Genomic DNA, 17,766 nt, shown 5'->3' with positions numbered 1-17,766 from the left:
GCTACCAGTTCTCCCTATTCAGAGATCCCCGTCATAACCTAGGCTCAAGGTGGAATAAGGATGACAATTCCAGTAAGAGCTCTTAACTGCCTGTATGGCGATGATTTAAGTCACATTTCATTTCTGTGGTTTATCTGTTAAGAAACTCAAATCACTGGAAGTTATTATATGTAGCTGTTGGTAACCCTTTAGTTTAATAAGTCTTCATACAATTTTTATTCCTGTTTTTTAAATGCACCAATCCAATGTTTTGGGCACATATATACTTAAAACACAAAAACAATTTTTAAGAGCCAGCAGCAATTTGTTGGACACTCCACCATCCCATTTTCCTCCAAAACAAAAACTGTCCAGTCTGGATTCAAATTCTGACTTTGGTCACAAAAAAGGGAGTTGAGGGTCTTATCCTGAACATATTTTCATACTGTAAAACCAATTTGGCACAAAAGACAATCTGCTCAAGAAAGCCTCAGCAGGTCAGGATAAGGAAACGCTGACAGAGCAGCATACTAAATCTTTTATGTAGCTAGCCTACCCAATGCCTGGCTCACATAAACCATTGCTATTTTCACTTCCCTGGATTCTAAAATTCACTCAGCAGGAACTTTCAAACATTTTTGTGGCAGTCCACAATTGATTGTAACAACCTTTATTGTGTTTAATCTGTTTTTTACAAAATAAATAAAAATGCAAGCCTAGAAAACTGAAGCTGTAGCTACACCTTTGCTGCTAAAGATCCTATGTAGTATGCAGAATTATCTTACACTCGGCTGGGATACTATTAAGTCCATACTGTTAAAACCTGTCTTTATATAATCAAAGTTTAGCTGATTATATAATATTGAACATAATTTGGCAAGTATTATCAAGCAGTAACAGAAAATAACATACTATTTTTTATCACTGGTATTTTTACTTCAGGGACACAAACAGGTAATACATGTAATTGAGTTGCACTGACAGTTTTTTTGAGAGTCCGTATGACAAATAGGGCTAGAAAAAGAACAATAATGTAAGCTTGTCACAAGAATAAGGCATAGACACATTTTCTCTCTGATAAAGCTTGAAAGGAATATAAATGTGGTGAATATATCAATTTTGGCTTACCGACATTAAATGAGGCTGTTCACCATCTTTATCTGTCAAATGTAGAAAATTTTTCTTCCCTACCTCAAAACCAGCCTCAAGAATAGATTTATCGCTGGTTTGATCCAAAGGAGTCTGTAAAAATAAAACATCAGACACATTTATATGTAATCAAAGATTTTCTGAACCAGTTCAGTAAGTTTTCTTCTAAATATATTGCTTCAAATAACTTATCATACTACAGTGAAAAAGAAAATAGCCTTGCCATCTACGAAATAAGCAGCTTTTAGTATAAACCTAGGAGTTCAGAAAGAACTACCCCCAAGAGAAACCAGTGAATAAATCATTTATTAAATATTTTGATTAAGATTTATTTGCAATTTGGTCAGTTTATTCAGGAGTTGAACCACTAGTCACAGAATCCTAGAATATCAGGGTTGGAAGGGACCTCAGGAGGTCATCTAGTCCAACCCCCTGCTCAAAGCAGGACCAATCCCCAGATAGATTTTTGCCCCCGATCCCTAAATGGCACCTTCAAGGATTGAACTCAGAACCCTGTTTTTTTTTTTTTTTTTTTAAATAAACTGGAAGGGACCTTGAAGGGTCATTAAGTCCAGTCCCCTGCCTTCACAGCAGGACCAAGTACCATCACTGACAGATTTTTGCCCCAGATCCCTAAATGGCCCCCTCAAGGATTAAACTCACAACCCTGGGTTTAGCAGACCAATGCTCAAACCACTGAGCTATCTCTTCCCCGAGCTACCCCTTGATTTAGTTGTTGATGTTTCTTTTATTAAAAAGAAAAAAAAACACACATATGGAGAATGAGTGCCAGTGTGGGCTTTATATGAATGATCATATTAAAAACTTGTCAATTAGTTGTTCAGTAACTGTTCCTTCTAGAATACACCTGACAGTACAAAATAGTCTAAACTAAAACAACAAAAACAAAAAGAAATTCAGATTTAAGTCTAGTAACATCATTAACTTGCTTGGTTGTGTTTGATTATAAATTTTCCCAGGTCTTAGGTCACTATGGGAACTAGATGCAAGGGGAAGATTTGAAAACATTGAACAATACTGAAAACATTATGCAAGTACTGTTCTACAAAAACTTTTACAAAGGTTCATTTTATCACCTAACTTTTTTCCTTAAAATAAATAAATAAATGTTTGCCATTACCATATCCGCGACATTGATTCCATTTCCCCAAACTAAATCAAAAGTTCCATTAACATAGCCCACTTTGGAGGCCACATCCTCAAACAGCCTTCTCAATGGAGTGGAAGCTGGCAGGTTTAAAGTGATACGTTCATTCACAGTCTTAGAATTGGTAGTATCTTGTATTATACACAGCACTCTGGGTTCATCAGCAGCACTTTCTATCTGAAATCAGAGCAGGCAACTTATTCATTAGGTTAAAAGGAGCATTTTTAAAAAAAACAATTCCTATATCTGTAAAGTAACACCAATTACAACAAATACATTTTGCAAATTTCAGATTTAAATTTTTATTTTAGAAGCATGGAAAGTATAAAATCAATGTTAAATGCCATGGCACGTGCTAGCTAAGGTTCTTCTGTAATTTCAATTCTCATGCTAGCTAAATTATGGTAGAGCTTTTATGTGCTAGAAACTCCTAAAGATATCCTAACTAGTCTTTTCTCAGTTATGCATGTATGTTTTAACATATTTTTGACATCAGTCATCAGAAACACAAACAAAAATCAGAGTTCTAAAGTACCAGAAATTAGGTACGTTTAAGAAGAAAAATTACTGAACTTTACAATTAGAAAGCAAACAATAAAAGCAAGGATACTGGATCAAGTGTACTTTGCTCATTTAATCAGTGTAGTTTAGGTTTAGCCTTGCTAACATCACAGCATAGTAATTTTACATAGTATGTTTTGTAAAAATAACAAAGGAATATGAGAACTCAACAGTTCTACTAATTTACATACATTTTTCAGCCAATGTTTACCAGATGTATTTAGTAAAATGAAAGTTAGCAAGGTTATAGTTCAGGTCTATTTGTCCCTGCATAATTAAGTTCTGCAATTTACAAAACACATTCTGACATTTTTTTTATTATTAAAATGAAATAAGAGAAAAATTGGGACTCCCATCATAGACAAACTTGTATCTGCAACTGTCTTGCTCTTTCATTTTTAAATAAAATATACACACACACACACTTAATGGTTTAGTAGTAAATGATCCACATAACTGGCTTCACAATTCTGCTTTCTTTCTTAGGCCTGGTCTACACTACGGGTTTAGGTCGACTTTAGCAGCGTCAAACCGAATTAAGCCTGGACACGTCCACACAACGAGGCCCTTTCTTTCGACTTAAAGGGCCCTTTAAACCGGTTTCTTTACACCACCTCCGACGAGGGGATTAGCGATAAAACCGGCCTTTGCGGGTCGGAATTGGGGTAGTGTGGACGGAATTCGATGTTATTGGCCTCCGGGAGCTATCCCACAGTGCTTCATTGTGACCGCTCTGGACAGCGCTCTCAACTCAGATGCACTGACCAGGTAGACAGGAAAAGACCCGCGAAGGTTTGAATTTCATTTCCTGTTTGCCCAGCGTGGAGAGCACAGGTGACCACGCAGAGCTCATCAGCACAGGTAACCGTGATGGAGTCCTCCCAGGATCGCAAAAGAGCTCCAGCATGGACCGAACGGGAGGTACGAGATCTGCTCGCCATATGGGGAGATGAAGCAGTGATAGCTGAACTCCGTAGCAGTAAAAGAAATGGAAAAGTATTAGAAAAGATCTCCAAGGCCATGAAGGACCGAGGCCATAACAGGGACACACAGCAGTGCCGCGTGAAAATTAAGGAGCTACGGCAAGCCTACCACAAAACCAGAGAAGCAAACGGAAGGTCCGGGGCAGAGCCGCAAACTTGCCGCTACTACGCGGAGCTGCATGCGATCCTAGGCGGTGCAGCCACCACTACCCCAACCGTGTGCTATGACTCTCTCACTGGAGAAACACACAGGGAAGACGGTTCGGGGAACGAGGAAGATGACGATGGAGGTACTGTAGGTAGCTCACAGCAGCAAGGAAGCGGAGAAACCAGTTTCCCCAACAGCCAGGATATGTTTGTGACCCTGGACCTGGAACCAGTAACCCCCGAACTCACCCAAGACCCTCAGGGCACACAGGAGACCTCTGGTGAGTGTAACTTTGTAACTATTTGTAAACATTACAAAAAAAAGCAAGCAAGTCTGTTAACGTGTATGGGGATGGAGCGGAAATCCTCCAGGGACATCTCCAGAAAGCTCTCCTGGTTGAAATGGGGTGATTTTATTAAGGGGGACATTCAGAGGCGCCCGTTCCTGCTCTTCTGACCAGAAATGTTCCCCGCTGTTAACCACGCGGTGGGGGGAGGGGTGAAGTGATCATCCCAGAGAATCGTGTGTGTGTGTGTCTGGGGGGGTGGTTTACTTGTGTTTGTGCCGCATGTTAACCGGGAAACCGCAGCCCCCTCCTTTTACATTGAAACCCCATTTTAAATGGACAACCCAATTCATCCTTGATATGGGAAATGCGCTGCTGTTTGCAACCTTTCCCACATGTTAAGAAGGTTAAAAAAGCCAAAACACTGTGGCCTACGATGGCTGCCTGCAAGCCGAAATATGCGACCTTGTAATGAAAGAGTGTACCCATTGTTCCCTAAAATGTGTCTTTTTTAACCACCTCTCCCTTCTCCTCCGCCAGCTGCAAATGTTTCTCCTTCGCAGAGGCTCGTGAACATTAGAAAGAGAAAACGTAAGACGAGGGACGAGATGTTCACGGAGCTGCAGATGTCCGCCCAGGCTGATAGAGCACAGCAGAATGCGTGGAGGCAGTCAATGTCGGAGATGAGAAAAGCCCAATATGAACGAGAGGAGAGGTGGCGGGCTGAATCGCGGGAAGAACAGAGCAAGTGGCGGGCTGAAGACGATAGGTGGCGTCAGCTTGCAGACAGACGGCAAGAGGCAATACTCCGTCTGCTGGAGCATCAAACTGATATGCTCGAGCGTATGGTTGAGTTGCAGGAAAGGCAGCAGGAGCAGAGACCGCCGCTACAGCCCCTGTGTAACCAACAACCCTCCTCCCCAAGTTCCATAGCCTCCTCACCAAGATGCCCAAGAACACGGTGGGGGGGCCTCCGTCCACCCAGTCACTCCACCCCAGATGATCGCCCAAGCATCAGAAGGCTGGCCTTCAATAAGAGTTAAAGTTTTAAAATGCAGTGTGTCCTTTTCCATCCCTCCTCCCCCACCCATCCCAGGCTACCTTGGCAATTATCCCCCTACCTCTGTAAGGAACTAATAAAGAATGCATGAATGTGAAAAAACAATGACTTTATTGCCTCTGCAAGCGGGAGGGGAGGGGAGGGTGGGGTGGGGTGGTTGGTTTACAGGGAAGTAGAGTGAACCGGGTCGGGGGGGTTGGGGAGGGGGGGGTTGGAGGGTTCATCAAGGAGAAACAAACAGAAGTTTCACACAGTAGCCTGGCCAGTCACAAAACTCGTTTTCAAAGCTTCTCTGATGCGCACCGCGCCCTGCTGTGCTCCTCTAACCGCCCTGGTGTTTGGCTGCGCGTAATCAGCGGCCAGGCGAGTTGCCTCAACCTCCCACCCCGCCATAAAGGTCTCCCCCTTACTCTCACAGATATTGTGGAGCGCACAGCAAGCAGCAATAACAATGGGGATATTCTTTTCGCTGAGGTCTGAGCGAGTCAGTAAGCTGCGCCAGCGCGCTTTTAAACGTCCAAATGCACATTCCACCACCATTCGGCACTTGCTTAGCCTATAGTTAAACAGGTCCTGACTCCTGTCCAGGCTGCCTGTGTACGGCTTCATGAGCCATGGCATTAAGGGGTAGGCTGGGTCCCCAAGGATCACGATAGGCATTTCAACATCCCCAATGGTCACTTTCTGGTCCGGGAAGAAAGTCCCTTCCTCCAGCTTTCGAAACAGAGCAGAGTTCCTGAAGACGCGAGCATCATGTACCTTTCCCGGCCATCCCACGTTGATGTTGGTGAAACGTCCCTTGTGATCCACCAGGGCTTGCAGCAGCATTGAAAAGTACCCCTTGCGGTTTACGTAGTCGGTGGCTTGGTGCTCCGGTGACAAGATAGGGATATGGGTTCCGTCTATGGCCCCGCCACAGTTTGGGAATCCCATTTCAGCAAAACCATCCACTATTGACTGCACGTTGCCCAGAGTCACTACCCTTGCTATCACCAGGTCTTTCATTGCCCTGGCAAATTGGATCACAGCAGCCCCCACCGTAGATTTGCCCACTCCAAATTGATTCCCGACTGACCGGTAGCTGTCTGGCGTTGCAAGCTTCCACAGGGCTATCGCCACTCGCTTCTCAACTGTGAGGGCTGCTCTCATCTTGGTATCCTGGCGTTTCAGGGCAGGGGAAAGCAAGTCACAAAGTTCCATGAAAGTGGCCTTACACATGCGAAAGTTTCGCAGCCACTGGGAATCGTCCCATACCTGCAGCACGATGCGATCCCACCAGTCTGTGCTTGTTTCCCGGGCCCAGAATCGGCGTTCCACGGCATCAACCTGCCCCAGTGACACCATGATTTCCACATTGCTAGGGCCTGTGCCTTGTGAGAGGTCTATGTCCATGTCAATTTCCTCATCACTCTCGTCGCCGCGCTGCAATCGCCTCCTCGCCTGGTCCGGGTTTCGCCTTGGCATGTTCTGGCTCTGCATATACTCCAGGACAATGCGCGTGGTGTTCATAGTGCTCATAATTGCCGCGGTGATCTGAGCGGGCTCCATGATCCCAGTGCTAGCTATGGCGCCTGGTCAGAAAAAAGGCACGAAAGTAGTATCTGATGGACCAGGAGAAGGAGGGCGGGAAGGAGGGAGGGAGGGAGGGCCGAGTGATGACATGGCGTACAGGAACAGGGAGAAACACAAACAACTGTCACACAGAATGGCCCCCCCAAAGATTAAACTGGAAACCCTGGGCTTAGCAGGCAGTTGGTTTCACGGAGGAAGGGGAAGCAAATGAACACAGAACAAATCTATTTTTTACATCTTAAGGTGGCAGCCGACGGTGCAGCATGAGTGACAGCCATACCAGTATGACGACGATGGGTACCAATCATAATATACCATCATCTGCCAAAAGGCAAGGGGCTGCTGCGTAGCAATGCAGCCCCACGTCTGCCAGCCCCACGTCCGCCAGCACCCAGCATCGCCCTCGGCCTCTTCTGGGTGCTTAGCAGACAATATTGGGCAATTGGCAGAAAATAGTATATTACGACTGGTAACCGTCATCATCAAAACAGTAGCATGTCTGCCCAGGTGGCCATGATTGACAGCCATACCAGTATGACGACGACGGGTACCAGTCATAATATACCATCGCCTGCAAGGGGCTGGTGCAATGCAGCCCTACGGCTGCCAGCCCCACGGCTATCACTCATGCTACACCGTCTACCGCCAAAAGGCAGTTAGCAGCTGCTGCTGTGTAGCAATGCAGTCCCACGTCTGCCGGCACCCAGAGGACATATGGTGACGGTGAGCTCAGCTGAGCTGAGCGGGCTCCATGCTTGCCGTGGTATGTTGTCTGCACAGGTAACCCAGGTAAAAAGGCGCGTATCTATTGTCTGCCGTTGCTGTGACGAGGGGGGAGGGGCCTGACGACATGTACCCAGAACCGCCCGCGACACTGTTTTGCATCATCCGGGCATTGGGATCTCAACCCTGAATTCAAAGAAAAGGCGCGAACCGCTTCTCGGCTCTCTGAGCTGTGGCGCAAAAGTAGTATCTGACGGCCTAGGGGAAGGAGGGAGGGGGGCCGAGTGACGACATGGCGTACAGGCACAGGGAATTAAAATAAAGAACGGTGGCTGTGCATCAGGGAGAGACACAAACAACTGTCACAGACTGGTCCCCCCCAAAGATTAAACTGAAAACCCTGGGTTTAGCAGGCCGTTGATTTGACGGAGGGAGGGGGAAGCAAATGAATACAGAGCAAATCTATTTTTTTACATCTTAAGACGACGGTGCAGCGTGACTGATAGCCCTCGGCATCTTTCTGGGTGCTTGGCAGCAAATACGGGGCGGTGTATGACGATGGTCTTCAGGCCTATTGCACAATCGGCTGCTCAGGGAAGACTCTGCTAACGTACGATGACCCGACTTGTAATAGGATGGCTAACAGTCGTAATACACATTTACTGCCAAAAGGCAAGCCCCACGGCTGCCAGCACCCAGATCGCCGATGAAGGCTACCAGTCTACTGCACCGTCTACCGCCAAAAGGCAGTTAGCAGCTGCTGCTGTGTAGCAATGCAGTCCCACGTCTGCCGGCACCCAGAGGACATATGGGGACGGTGAGCTCAGCTGAGCTGAGCGGGCTCCATGTTGTCTGCACAGGTAACCCAGATAAAAAGGCGCGAATCTATTGTCTGCCGTTGCTGTGACGGGGGAGGGAGGGGCCTGACGACATGTACCCAGAACCGCCCGCGACACTGTTTTGCATCATCCGGGCATTGGGATCTCAACCCAGAATTCCAAGGGGCGGCAGAGACTGCGGGAACTGTGGGATAGCTGTGGGATAGCTACCCATAGTGCAATGCTCCGGAAGTCAACGCTAGCCTCGTACTGTGGACGCGGTCCGCCGACTAGAGCACCTAGAGCATTTTATTGTGTGGACACACACAATCGGCTGTATACAACCGATTTCAATAAAACCGGCTTCTATAAATTCGAACTAATTTCGTAGTGTAGACATACCCTTATAGTACTAAACTTGCTTTAGGGAATCTATATAGCAGAAATCCTGTTAACAGGGAATGAGAACTTTTTGTTTGTTTGCTTGCTTGTTTTTGGGAAGTCAGAGGGTAGAGAAATAATTGCCTAAGAGAGCCATCCGAAGTTCTAGCCATGAGACAAGAGGCTCATCACCTTATTGATTCTTAAGACAGTAAAACAGAAGATCTGCAACCTACAACAATCTTGAGAGCTGGCTTTAAAACTTCTGAACCTTCAAGAGAATCGATCTTTTGCAAAACTCACTGTAAAATGAGTTCGGACAGGCATTATTTGCTGAATGACTTGGAATGAATCATAGAATATCAGGGTTGGAAGGGACCTCAGGAGGTCATCTAGTCCAACCCCCTACCCAAAGCACGACCAATCCCCAACTAAATCATCCCAGCCAGGGCTTTGTCAAGCCGGACCTTAAAAACCTCTAAGGAAGGAGATTCCACCACCTCCCTAGGTAACCCATTCCAGTGCTTCACCACCCACCTAGTGAAATTTTTTCCCTAATATCCAACCTAAACCTCTCCCACTGCAACTTGAGACCATTACTCCTTGTTCTGTCATCTGCCACCACTGAGAACAACCTAGATCCATCCTCCTTGGAACCCCCTTTCAGGTAGTTGAAAGCAGCTATCAAATCCCCCCTCATTCTTCTCTTCTGCAGACTAAATAATCCCAGTACCCTCAGCCTCTCCTCATAAATCATGTGCTCTAGCCCCCTAATCGTTTTTGTTGCACTCCGCTGGACTCTCTCCAATTTTTCCAAATCCTTCTTGTAGTGTGGAGCTCAAAACTGGACACAGTACTCCAGATGTGGCCTCACCAATGTCGAATAGAGGCAAATGATCACGTCCCTCGATCTGCTGGCAATGTCCCTACTTATACAGCCCAAAATGCCGTTAGCCTTTTTGGCAACAAAGGGACACTTGATTTGTATCCAGCTTCCCGTCCACTGTAACCTTTAGGTCCTTTTCTACATAACTGCTGCCTAGCCACTCGATCCCTAGTCTGTAGCAGCGCATTGGATTCTTCCGTCCTAAGTGCAGGACTCTGCACTTGTCCTTGTTGAACCTCATATTTCTTTTGACCAATCCTCTAATTTGTCTAGGTCCCTCTGTATCCTATCCCTACCATCCAGCATATTTACCACTCCTCCCAGTTTAGTGTCATCTGCAACCTTGCTGAGGGTGCAATCCACACCATCCTCCAGATCATTAATGAAGATATTGAACAAAACTGGTCCCAGGACCGACCATTGGGGCACTCCGCTTGATACCGGCTGCCAACTAGACATGGAGCCATTGATCGCTACCTGTTGAGCCCAATGATCTAGCCAGCTTTCTATCCACCTTATTGTCCATTCATCCAGCTCATACTTCTTTAACTTGCTGGCAAGAATAATGTGGGAGACCATATCAAAAGCTTTGCTAAAGTCAAGGAATAACACATCCACTGCTTTCCCCTCATCCACAGAGCCAGTTATCTCATTACAGAAGGCAATTAGGTTAGTCAGGCAGGACTTGCCCTTGGTGAATCCATGCTGACTGTTCCTGATCACTTTCCTCTCCTCGAAGTGCTTCAAAATTGATTCCTTGAGGACCTGGTCCATGATTTTTCCAGGGACTGAGGTGAGGCTGACTGGCCTGTAGTTCCCCAGATCCTCCTCCTTCCCTTTTTTAAAGATGAGCACTACATTAGCCTTTTTCCAGTCATCCAGGACCTCCCCTGATCACCATGAGTTTTCAAAGATAATGGCGAATGGCTCTGCAATCACATCCGCCAACTCCTTTAGCTCCCTCAGATGCAGTGCATCCGGTCCCATGGACTTGTGCTTGTCCAGCTTTTCTAAATAGTCCTGAACCACTTCTTTCTCCACAGAGGGTTGGTCACTTCCTCCCCATACTGTGCTGCCCAGTGCAGTAATCTAGGAGCTGACCTTGTTCGTGAAGACAGAGGCAAAAAAAGCATGGAGTACATTAGCTTTTTCCACATCCTCTGTCACTAGGTTCCCTGACCTCCTTCTTGTCGCTAACATTCCTGTAGAAACCCTTCTTGTTACTCTTAACATCTCTTGCTAGCTGCAACTCCAAGTGTGATTTGGCCTTCCTGATTTCACTCCTGCATGCCTGAGCAATATTTGTCCAAGCTTCCACTTCTTGTAAGCTTCTTTTTTGTGTTTAAGATCAGCAGGGATTTCACTGTTAAGCCAAGCTGGTCGCCTGCCATATTTACTATTCTTTCTACACATCAGGGTGGTTTGTTCCTACAACCTCAATAAAGATTCTTTAAAATAAAGCCAGCTTTCCTGGACTCCTTTCCCCCTCATGTTATTCTCCCAGGGGATCCTGCCTATTAGTTCCCTGAGGGAGTCAAAGTCTGCTTTTCTGAAATCCAGGGCCCGTATTCTGCTGCTCTCCTTTCTTCCTTGTGTCAGGATCCTGAACTCGACCATCTCATGGTCACTGCCTCCCAGGTTCCCATCCACTTTTGCTTCCCCTACTAATTCTTTGTGAGCAGCAGGTCAAGAAGAGCTCTGCCCCTAGTTGGTTCCTCCAGCACTTGCACCAGAAAATTGTCCCTACACTTTCCAAAAACTTCCTGGATTGTCTGTGCACTGCTGTGTTGCTCTCCCAGCAGATATCGGTGTGATTCAAGTCCAAGAGAACCAAGGCCTGTGATCTAGTAACTTCTGTTAGTTGCCTGAGTCAATCATCTTGGCTAAAAAAGCTACTAGTACATATTGCTCTAAGCACCATTTTATCTCTGATAAAACAGGAGAAAAAACAAACTAACTATCTTGAACTAGAGAAGAGCAAGAAAACTAAATGGAGAAGGGGGGGTCACAAAGGCCCCAAAGTACAAAAGAAAGGACATTTTCCAATGTTGTGTTTCAATAACAGCTACTGCATAAGAAGTGGAAAGCCAAAGATTCACTGAAACACACTAAAATTAACCCCCTCAAAAATTATTTCTAGGTTTTGGACTTCCAGAGTACTAAGGAACAAATCATATTTAAAATATAGACCATACTAGAGTCAGGGGTGTGTAGAGAGGGTAAGAATCTCCAAAGTAACCAGTCTTCTGAATTTGTAAAGTGGAAAGCACAAGATCTTGCCTCTTGCAAATTCATGTCAAGAAGCCCAGATGTCTGCCCACTACAGAACAAGCACATCGGTCTCAAAGGCAAACAGGTTCATGCTGCGATATTGCCAATCTTTGGTGGATGAAGACTTGCAGGTAAACAAGAATCATACTCAGGCTGAAATTGTAACCTAGGACTTACAATCATCTCCTAGAAAACGGTCCTTACCTGCCAGATGGAGAGGTACAGGCAAGACCTGATAGATAATTCTATTTCCACACAAACGGCATTGTAATACATGAAAGTGAGAGACACGCAAACAACTAAAGTAGTTTATCACAGTTGTACTCTCTGTAAAGAGGGTCTATACCACTGAGCCTTATATGAAGGAAGGAGGCTTGTAGCAACAGCCAGAGTACCTGAAAATACACAATGCCAATATGAATACTGGAGACCTTAAATGCTGAAGTGATTTTTGTAGCCTTCTCCAAATAAATGTTTGAGGCATCTATCTAAATTATCTAAATCATCTAAATAAAGCAATATGAGAGAAAGTGAAAAGAGTAAGCAATACTTCTACATTAAGTGGGCTCACTTTCCATTGTGAATTTTCTCAGATTAGAAATCAAACTTCCCATAGTCTGTAGGCATGCTGGATGCATTCTTCAATGCAGAACACTTCACAGGAAAACATGCTCTTCACAGGTAGAAGGCATATTTTCCAGCAAATCTGCAATCATTTCATCCTTTCTGGAGAAAGCCAGTCTTATGGACTAAACTCTCTGAGGAGGAGAAAGCAGACTGCAACTGTGCTGGAATGTAAACTACACACAACAGAAAGAGTAAAGGAGTTCAACAGAATACGTTTTTTCACAGATTGTGGGAGATAAAGCAATATCAGGAGAACAGCACATAGAATAGAATTGCTATTCTGGAGAACAAACCTGCTCCAACTGATTTATGCTACTTTGAGGCCTGGTCTACACTAGGCGTTTATGTCGAAGTTAGCGCCGTTACATAAAATTAACCCTGCACCCGTCCACACTGCGATGCTATTTAGTTCAACATAGAGGTCTCTTTAATTCGACTTCTGTACTCCTCCCCGACGAGGGGAGTAGCGCTAAATTCGACATGGCCATGTCGAATTAGGCTAGGTGTGGATGGAAATCGACGCTAATAGCTCCGGGAGCTATCCCACAGTGCACCACTCTGTTGACGCTCTGGACAGCAGTACGAGCTCGGATGCTCTGACCAGCCACACAGGAAAAGCCCTGGGAAAATTTGAATTTGAATTCCTTTTCCTGTCTGGTCAGTTTGAATCTCATTTCCTGTCTGGACATCGTGGCGATCACAGCAGCACTGGCAACGATGCAGAGCTCTCCAGCAGTGATGGCCGTGCAGTCTGTGAATAGAAAGAGGGCCCCAGCATGGACTGATCGGGAAGTCTTGGATCTCATCGCTGTGTGGGGCGATGAGTCCGTGCTTTCTGAGCTGCGCTCCAAGAAACGGAATGCAAAGATCTATGAGAAGATCTCTAAAGACATGTCAGAGAGAGGATACAGCCAGGATGCAACGCAGTGCCGCGTGAAAATCAAGGAGCTGAGACAAGGCTACCAGAAGACCAAAGAGGCAAACGGACGCTCCGGATCCCATCCCCAGACATCCCGTTTCTACGAGGCACTGCATTCCATCCTCGGTGCGGCCGCCACCACTACCCCACCAGTGACCGTGGACTCTGAGGATGGGATAGTGTCCACGGCCGGTTCCTCGGACATGTTAGGGGACGGGGAAGATGAGGAAGGAGATGAGGAGGACGAGGCAGTCGGCAGCGCTCACAACGCTGATTTCCCCGACAGCCAGGATCTCTTCATCACCCTTACAGAGATCCCCTACCAAGCGTCCCCAGCCGTTACCCCGGACACAGAATCTGGGGAAGGATCAGCCAGTAAGTGTTGTAAACATCTAAACATTTATTTTTAACAGAACAGGAATATTAACAATTAAAAGAATGGGTTGTTCATGATTACTTTGCCCTAGGCGCTTAACGGTTCAGTCATGGGCAGTGCAAGTTTTGAAAAAAAATCTAGCAATGTCCGGTTTTCCGTGATTGTCCTGCCCAAGCCGCTCTACTGTTTAGTCCCTGCTACTGCAGCTACAGTCAAATGCGGTCTATATGTGCGGGGATAGAGCAGTAATCCTCCTGGGACATCTCGATGAAGCTCTCCTGGAGGTAATTGGAAAGCCGTTGCATGAGGTTCCTGGGGAGAGCGGCCTTATTGGATCCTCCGAAGTACGACACGTTGCCGCGCCACGAGACAATCAAGTACTCGGGAATCATTGCTCTGCACAGCAGGGCGGCATACGGCCCTGGTCTTTGGAGGCTTTCCCGGAGCATTCTCTCTCTCTCGCTCTCAGAGATCCTCATCAGGGTGATGTCGCTCATGGTGACCTGCTTTGAATTAGGCAGGGGAATGTTAGTGTTGGGACTGCTTGCCCGTTCCTTTACAGAACTGTAACCGCTGGTTTGCAGCCACGCCGTGGAGGCGGGAGAGGGGCAGCCGAAAGGGATCGTTCCCGGGGACAGCCGCGAGGGGGTGGGACAGGGGCAGAGTTCCCGCTTGCCGGATTGCTGGCAGCAGGGACTGACATTGCTTTAAATGTGAAATGAGACTAGTGGTAATATAAAAGTTTTACACTGCCACAAGTCTACGGCTTACCATGTCTGCCTGCAACAGAAATTCCGTTGTGCTGCCCCGCTTCTCAAATGTGCTGTGCAAGACCCCAGGCACTGAATGCGAAGGCCGAGAATTCGACCTTGTGCTGAGTGCGCATGTGATAGGTGCTGTGCATGGTCTTGTTCACAGAGAAAGACTATGTTCTTCGTTCACAACTACATTTATCTTTCTGAGGAATTCACTCCCTTTTTCCCATTTCCACAGCCCCATCTGCCCCGTCTCACAACCTAGCCTGGCATCACACTCCCAGAGGCTAGCGAAGATTAGGCGTAGGAAGAAGAGGACACGGGAGGACATGTTCTCGGAGCTTATGGCCTGTTCCCGAGCCCAGGCAGCACAGCAGACCCAGTGGCGGGAGAACTTGACCCAAATTCACCAAGCCAACATGGATCGGGAGGAGAGGTGGCGGCAGGAAGACCAGCAGGCGACTCAAACACTGCTTGGACTACTGAGGGAGCAAACAGACACTCTCCGGCGCCTTGTGGATGTTCTGCAGGAACGGAGGCAGGAGGACAGAGCCCCGCTGCAGTCTCTCTCTAACCGCCCTCCCCCGGCACCATGTCCCATACCCACCTCACCCAAAGTGCAAAGAAGGAGAGGCGGCGGAGTCCGTGCTAACTCTCACTCCACCCCTGCAGAGAGCTCTAGTAGCAGAAGGCTCTCATTCCCCAAAATTTGAAAAGTTCTTTCCTTCCCGCCTGACACAAGCCCCCGTCCAAGTTTCACCTCCCAGTTCCATGTGTAGTTGATAATAAAAAATACGTTTCTGTTAACTACTGTTTCAATCATGTTCTTTTGGAGGAGGAGGGGAAAGGGGGTTGGTAATTGGACAGGACAGTCACCTTTGGCAGGGTACATAGGCGGGGGCAGGTACAGCAGCAGGGCACATACACAGTGCAGTGATGCAGTGACTAGTTACCCTGGTTAGTCTGGGAGGTGGTTTTCATGTTATGTGGTGGGGGGTGGGTTGCTCTGTGACTTTGTGGCGGGGGAGGGCAGTTACAGATCTTAAGCGGCGGTCCTTATGCAGGATCACAGAGCCACGCAGCAGGGGATCTGTAACCGTCCTCCCCCTGCCACAAAGTCACATAGCCCCCCCATACACAGAGTCCCGATCAGGAGGGGTGACAGGCTCCGTTGAAACAACCATCCCACCGCAGCGGAGCCTGTCAATCCTTGAGTTTAGAAGCTTCATTCGCGTCACTACACTACACCCGCTCCGCACCACAGTCTGCGTCCCAGTTTTAAAAAATTCCCGCGAAAACAGTATTAAAGAAAACGGTGTTCATTAACAAAGTAGAACTATTTTTATTTCGAAACGTGTGTTGGAAGAGGGGTGAAGGGGGTATGTAACTGGATAGGATAGTCAACATTAACTGGGTAAAGAAACGGGGGCAGGTTCAGCTTCTCTGTACACAAACTTTAAAGTCACAGGTTACCCTGCTCACTCAGGAACTTAGCTTTCAAAGCCTCCCGGATGCACAGCGCTTCCCGCTGGTCTCTTCTAATCGCCCGGCTGTCTGGCTGTGCGTAATCAGCAGCCAGACTATTTTCCTCAACCTCCCACCCCGCCATAAAGGTCTCCCCCTTGCTCTCACAGAGATTGTGGAGCACACAGCAAGCTGCTATAACAATGGGGATATTGGTTTCGCTGAGATCACAGCGAGTCAGTAAGCTTCTCCATCTCCCCTTGAGACGGCCAAAAGCACACTCCACCACCATTCTGCACTTGCTCAGCCGGTAGTTGAAGAGTTCTTTTTCAGTGTCCAGGGCGCCAGTATAGGGCTTCATGAGCCAGGGCATTAGCGGGTAGGCTGGGTCCCCGAGGATGACTATAGGCATCTCCACATCCCCAACAGTTATTTTGTGGTCCGGGAAGTAAATACCTTGCTGCAGCCGTCTAAACAGACCAGAGTTCCTGAAAACACGAGCGTCATGAACCTTGCCCGGCCATCCCACGTAGATGTTGGTAAAACGTCCCCTGTGGTCCACCAGTGCTTGCAGCACCATGGAAAAGTAGCCCTTTTGGTTAATGTACTGGGTGGCCTGGTGGTCCGGTGCCAGGATAGGGATATGAGTTCCATCTATGGCCCCACCGCCGTTTGGGAATCCCATCGCTGCGAAGCCATCTATGATCGCCTCCACGTTTCCCAGGGTCACTACCTTTGGCAGCAGTACATCAACAACCCCCACGGTAGATTTGCCCACCCCAAACTGGTTTGACACTGACCGGTAGCTGTCTGGCGTTGCAAGCTTCCAGAGGGCTATGGCCACTCGCTTCTGGACAGTCAGTGCAGCTCGCAACCAGGTGTCATTGTGCTTCAGGGCAGGGGACAGCAACTCACAAAGTTCCAGGAAAGTTCCCTTCCGCATGCGAAAGTTTCGCAGCCACTGGGATTCATCCCAGACCTGCAGCACTATGCGGTCCCACCACTCAGTGCTTGTTTCCTGTGCCCAGAATCGCCGTTCCACGGCATCAACATGACCCATTGCCACTGTGATGTCCTCGGCGCTGGGCCCCGTGCTTTCTGAGAGGTCTGTGCTACTCTCAGACTTCAGGCCATCACCGCGGTGCCGTAGCCTCCTCGCCTGACTTTTCTGCATCTGCCTCAGGGAAAGCTGTATGATAAGCTGCGAGGCGTTGAGAGCGGCCACAACTGCAGCGATGGTCGCAGCGTGCTCCATGCTCGCAGTGCTGTGGCGTCCGCGCTGTCAATGACTGGAAAAGTGCGCGAACTGATTTCCCGCCGGCGCTTTCAGGGAGGGAGGGCGGGAGTGATGGACGGATGACGACAGTTACCCAAAAGCACCCTGGACACATTTTGTTACCCAGAAGGCTTTTGCGGCTACACCCAGAATTCCAATGGGCAGAGGGGACTGCGGGATAGCTGACCACAGTGCACCGCTTCGAATGTCGACGCTTTCACCGTTAGTGTGGACTCACAAAGTCGAATTACTGTCCTTAGTGTGGACACACACGTTCGACTTTGCAATATCGATTCCAAAAATTCGATGCAAGTAAAATCGAACTACTCTCGTAGTGTAGACAAGGCCTGAGATACAGCTCTCT

At 47.5% G+C, this 17,766-nt stretch overlaps 1 protein-coding gene across 3 annotated transcripts in view; it reads right to left on the bottom strand.

Annotated features, from left to right (window-relative positions):
* Window positions 1-17,766, bottom strand: part of USP47 (ubiquitin specific peptidase 47) — a 116,350-nt gene that overhangs the window by 80,512 nt on the left and 18,072 nt on the right. For all 3 annotated transcript variants that reach the window (XM_054025902.1, XM_054025903.1, XM_054025904.1), the window contains 2 exons: window positions 2,270-2,473; window positions 1,108-1,221 (listed from right to left, as the gene is read on the bottom strand). In XM_054025902.1, coding sequence (XP_053881877.1) covers window positions 1,108-1,221; window positions 2,270-2,473 — 318 coding nt within the window. The remainder of the gene's footprint in view (window positions 1-1,107; window positions 1,222-2,269; window positions 2,474-17,766) is intronic.

This window comes from Malaclemys terrapin, chromosome 4 (genome assembly GCF_027887155.1).
Source record: "Malaclemys terrapin pileata isolate rMalTer1 chromosome 4, rMalTer1.hap1, whole genome shotgun sequence".
In the NCBI taxonomy this organism is placed as follows: Eukaryota; Metazoa; Chordata; order Testudines; family Emydidae; genus Malaclemys; species Malaclemys terrapin.
The sequence above is the reverse complement of the archived record's forward strand: the minus strand, read 5'-3'. Positions and strand labels throughout refer to the sequence as shown.